Genomic DNA, 3,641 nt, shown 5'->3' with positions numbered 1-3,641 from the left:
TCATGCCTTGCAAATGGTTGTCACATGTGCGTGGGAGCATGAACATACCACACTGGATATCTTGCAAAGGGTTGTCACATGTGCATGCGCGCATGAACACACCACACTGGATGATATCCGTGTAAATGAAGTGTAAGCCAAAATTCAACACTCGATCATTCAAGGAGGCACCACACCAGATATCCGTGAAAATGAAGTGCAAGGGTGCATACTAGAAAAAAATCAACACTCGATCATTCAAGGAGGTATTGGATTATTCAAAAAAGAAGAATTGCTTGTTCCAATATCATTCTAAATTAAAATTAAGACAGTAACATAATAATTTTGAAAATTGGAAGCCTCCAAAGTATATCTTGGCCTTCATGTGAAACTTACTCGTGAAATTTTACTGGGGCGGCCATCTTTTGAAACCTAATTTTTGAAAGTGGTCTTCTCTTGAAAGTTGAAACTCAGTTTTTGAAAGGGATGTTGATTTGAAGACTAAAATGGGTTTTGAAACCCGCTGGAGACTTCAAATTTCACTCATAGCGGTCGGAGCATTAAACGTCTCAGCTTAACAATCACGGATAAAGAACACTGCGCAGATTTGACAGCGGACTTGGGCGAAGTTGCCAATGCTGCAGCCTGCGACCACTTAAGTGTACGTTGTAACTTCTGTGATGCGAATTAATAGCCAGCGAACGGATAAAGATAAAGAGTAGCGCTAGTCTCTCTCTCTCTCTCTCTCTCTCTCTCTCTCAGTTTATTAAAAGCGTGTTTAAACATGCCGATGAGGAGATAACCTCCTAAGATCAGGAGTTAATCTCGTAGCATTTTCTCCTAGTTTCACCTGCGTGGGTGAGGACATCAAGCAGGCCGAGCTTCTTAATAGAGTGCTGGAAGAAGGTTTGGAAGTAGAAGTCATGGCGGGCATATCGTTCCACAGACTGTCTAGTATTACCTTGTTGGGCTAACTGCTGGTCTACTGCAAGGACCCCCTCCCCTTGCGTTATCTGCTTGTAGTAGTTATTGTCTAGCTTGAAAGGGGTCCCTTGATCTAAAGGAACCCTGTTGTCTAGATTCCTGCATTGTCCCCTCAACTCCTGCACCAATGAAGGGTTCATTGAAGGATCCGCCTTGCCTGTCCCTTCATAATTGAATAGCCTCCCATTCACAAAGCTGCATTGCGCTGTCCCTATTGAGTGTGCGCCTGCATGATTTCCAATTGAGGTGCTTAATAACTATCCCTAATTATGGTTAAGAGAGGTGCTAATTACGCCCAATATTAGCAAGAAGAGAGTTTTTGAAAGCGCTCATGATTTTTGAAAGCTCTCATGATTAGGAAGGCATTCGAACTAGCTTTGGTTTAGCTAGTGAGATTAATTAAAAAGTGTGATTACCCAGCAACGTCAAGAACTCTTCGTCGGTGAAACCTTTGGCGTTGAAAGCTTGGAGAGCTTGTGGAAGCGAATCATGTAAGTCAGGCAGCATGCTAAAAGCGTCGGAAGCTCTTGACACCATCCCATCATGGCGACCCAAAAGAAGCTCAAAATATTGCCCACCAGCCTGACATGACAACAAATCACGCATTATATAAAATAATTAAGGAAGAAGCCCAAATGAACCATGACTAAGCCTTTAAGTATAAGCTGATTAATGTGGACGATACTCACTAAGCTGACTGCATCCCTCGAAGCAATGGCAATTATATCGGCACAAGACACTGTTTGTGGGCATTTTTGTTCCAAAGAGTCCTTGATTTGATCGATAAGATCAAAACTCTTGCTGAGTGACAAATTGGGTGCTGCATCTCTCTCTGCCTGATTTTGAGAAGTGGATCTCAAGAGGATAGATGCATCGCATCCCTGCACATGATATCAAATTATACATTTCAATTTGTGAAATATATAATCCATGGTATAAGAGGAGGATACGCTAGAGTTAGTCAGTCTTAAACCATGCTAATGAGCTACACTTATACCACACCAATTACCATGCAGTAGATTAAGCCTAGAATCGACATTTTGCTAAACCATGCCAAAAATTAAGGCTGGCATTAGTATTTTCACAGACCACAATAGCGAGAAAGGGGTGCTTACTCTAACGAAGCAATCATGCAGAAGCAGACGGATGAGGTTGGGAGCTATGGACTTGTCCGTGTGATAGTGTTGTTGGACCATAGAGAAGATGGTGGGCTCAGCAGAGGGGCAAGTGTGGTCATAGAAGTGAGGCTCCATGCCCTCAACTAGCACACCTGCGCCTAAGAGAGCTAGAAAGACTAGGTGGTGGTGGAACTGCAAACGCTCCATTGAACGAGAAGGTGCAGCAAAGCTATTCAAGTGAGGTTAATTGTGCAAAGGGAAGAAGGACTGCAGCTGGCATCCATGGGGGAGGGGCACATACATATACAAAGAAGATCATCACAAGAAGGAGGAGAAAAAAGAAGCAGCAAAGAAGAAGAGGGTGAGTGATGATGCAGCATTCGCGTGCGTAGCCCAATCTAGTGTTGCGGTATGATAGCTTAGCACACGGCGCTGTAGTATTTTGCTAATATATATTTATAGTATTTGCGAATGGTGCGGGAAAACATCGATCCCGCGCGAATCTCGGGTCCCCCCGCGCGGCGTACTTGTGCCACGTGTGTGTTATAAAAGCTTTGCTTTCTGGGAGTGTTTCCCGTGCCCACCGCCAACCTTCAAATTTCATGGTTATTATTTTTTGTAACCGTAACTTGGAAAACGGTCCAGCGTACACCTCACGCCTCCTTTTTGTTGAGAAAGGATGGGCAAGGTGCGAAGTGGCCCCCAGTGTGGGGTGTGTGTGTCGCATGTGTATGTTAGTGCCTGTGAAGACCTCTTCTACATCTCAGTTAATTGGGCCATGCAACTCTCACGCCATTGCTCATCCCAAGTTTTGGCCAAGATTTTGAACGAAATCTCAACTATGTCGTGATTTGCATGTGTACATATGGCACATGCAAGCACGTGTGTGTATGTGTATGCCTATGAGAGAGAGAGAGAGAGGTACATGCATTGCATGCAAGCACATGTGTGTGAGGCAAAGTATATACCTAAGTAGCACGATCACTTCTTGGGTTCATCTTGAAGTACATATCCAACTTGTCAATTCACTCATTATACTCTTCATTGCTTGATCCCTCCCCCTTGAACTTTGAGAAGACCACCTTGTCCTAATACCCTTAAACTTATCATCCTCCTCTTTGACATTACACATGCCTGGCCTCACGAGCAGATCAACATGATCCCATGACCCACCTGCATGTTAAATCAAATGCTACATGCTTTCATTTTGCATCACCACATGATGTAGACGAAATATGTGTAGGCAAACTCTGAAAAGAGAATAACTCTGCTGGCACATTTTCCTTGTTGCCCAATTTTACATACACATTGCCACCCGAATTCTTGTGTTGATTCATAAAGTCTTCAAGTTGTTGAGAAGGAGTGTGTGTGTGTGTGCGTAAGAGAGAGAGAGAGAGAGAGAGAGAGAGAGAGAGAGAGAGAGAGAGAGAGAGGTGGGGGGAGGGAGATAGGCCCGTAAAGGTTAAAGACTAGATTTTTGGCAAGATTCCGAGCCGGATAACCCAGAACATTCAGGTTTCTTTAATTTTTTCAGGTGGATAGGTTTGTAGGAATGCCTTC

The 3,641-nt window shown here is 43.8% G+C and overlaps 1 protein-coding gene across 1 annotated transcript; it reads right to left on the bottom strand.

Moving 5' to 3' along the window:
* Positions 1 to 262: 262 nt before the first annotated feature.
* On the bottom strand, positions 263 to 2,509 carry LOC147636563 (peroxidase 57-like). Its single transcript, XM_086799990.1, has 4 exons — positions 2,079 to 2,509; positions 1,653 to 1,844; positions 1,380 to 1,545; positions 263 to 1,189 (listed from the first exon to the last, which is right to left on the bottom strand). Exons 1-4 carry the CDS (start codon positions 2,286 to 2,288, stop codon positions 792 to 794), a joined length of 966 nt encoding a protein of 321 aa, XP_086656116.1. The 5' UTR covers positions 2,289 to 2,509; the 3' UTR covers positions 263 to 791.
* Positions 2,510 to 3,641: the final 1,132 nt, after the last annotated feature.

The sequence above is a fragment of the Cibotium barometz genome, chromosome 7, assembly GCF_041138505.1.
Source record: "Cibotium barometz isolate CiBa-2024 chromosome 7, ASM4113850v1, whole genome shotgun sequence".
NCBI lineage: Eukaryota > Viridiplantae > Streptophyta > Polypodiopsida > Cyatheales > Cibotiaceae > Cibotium > Cibotium barometz.
Note: the sequence above shows the minus strand (reverse complement) of the source record. Positions and strands in the feature narration are given on the sequence as shown.

What these genes read in the sequence shown, in the direction of transcription:
- LOC147636563 (XM_086799990.1), bottom strand. Translation starts at nt 2,288, where the DNA reads ATGGAGCGTTTGCAGTTCCACCACCACCTAGTCTTTCTAGCTCTCTTA. An exon ending in TGCATGATTGCTTCGTTAGA is followed by an intron (nt 1,845 to 2,078) that starts GTAAGCACCCCT and finishes TATCATGTGCAG; the next exon opens with GGATGCGATGCATCTATCCT. An exon ending in CGAGGGATGCAGTCAGCTTA is followed by an intron (nt 1,546 to 1,652) that starts GTGAGTATCGTC and finishes TTGTCATGTCAG; the next exon opens with GCTGGTGGGCAATATTTTGA.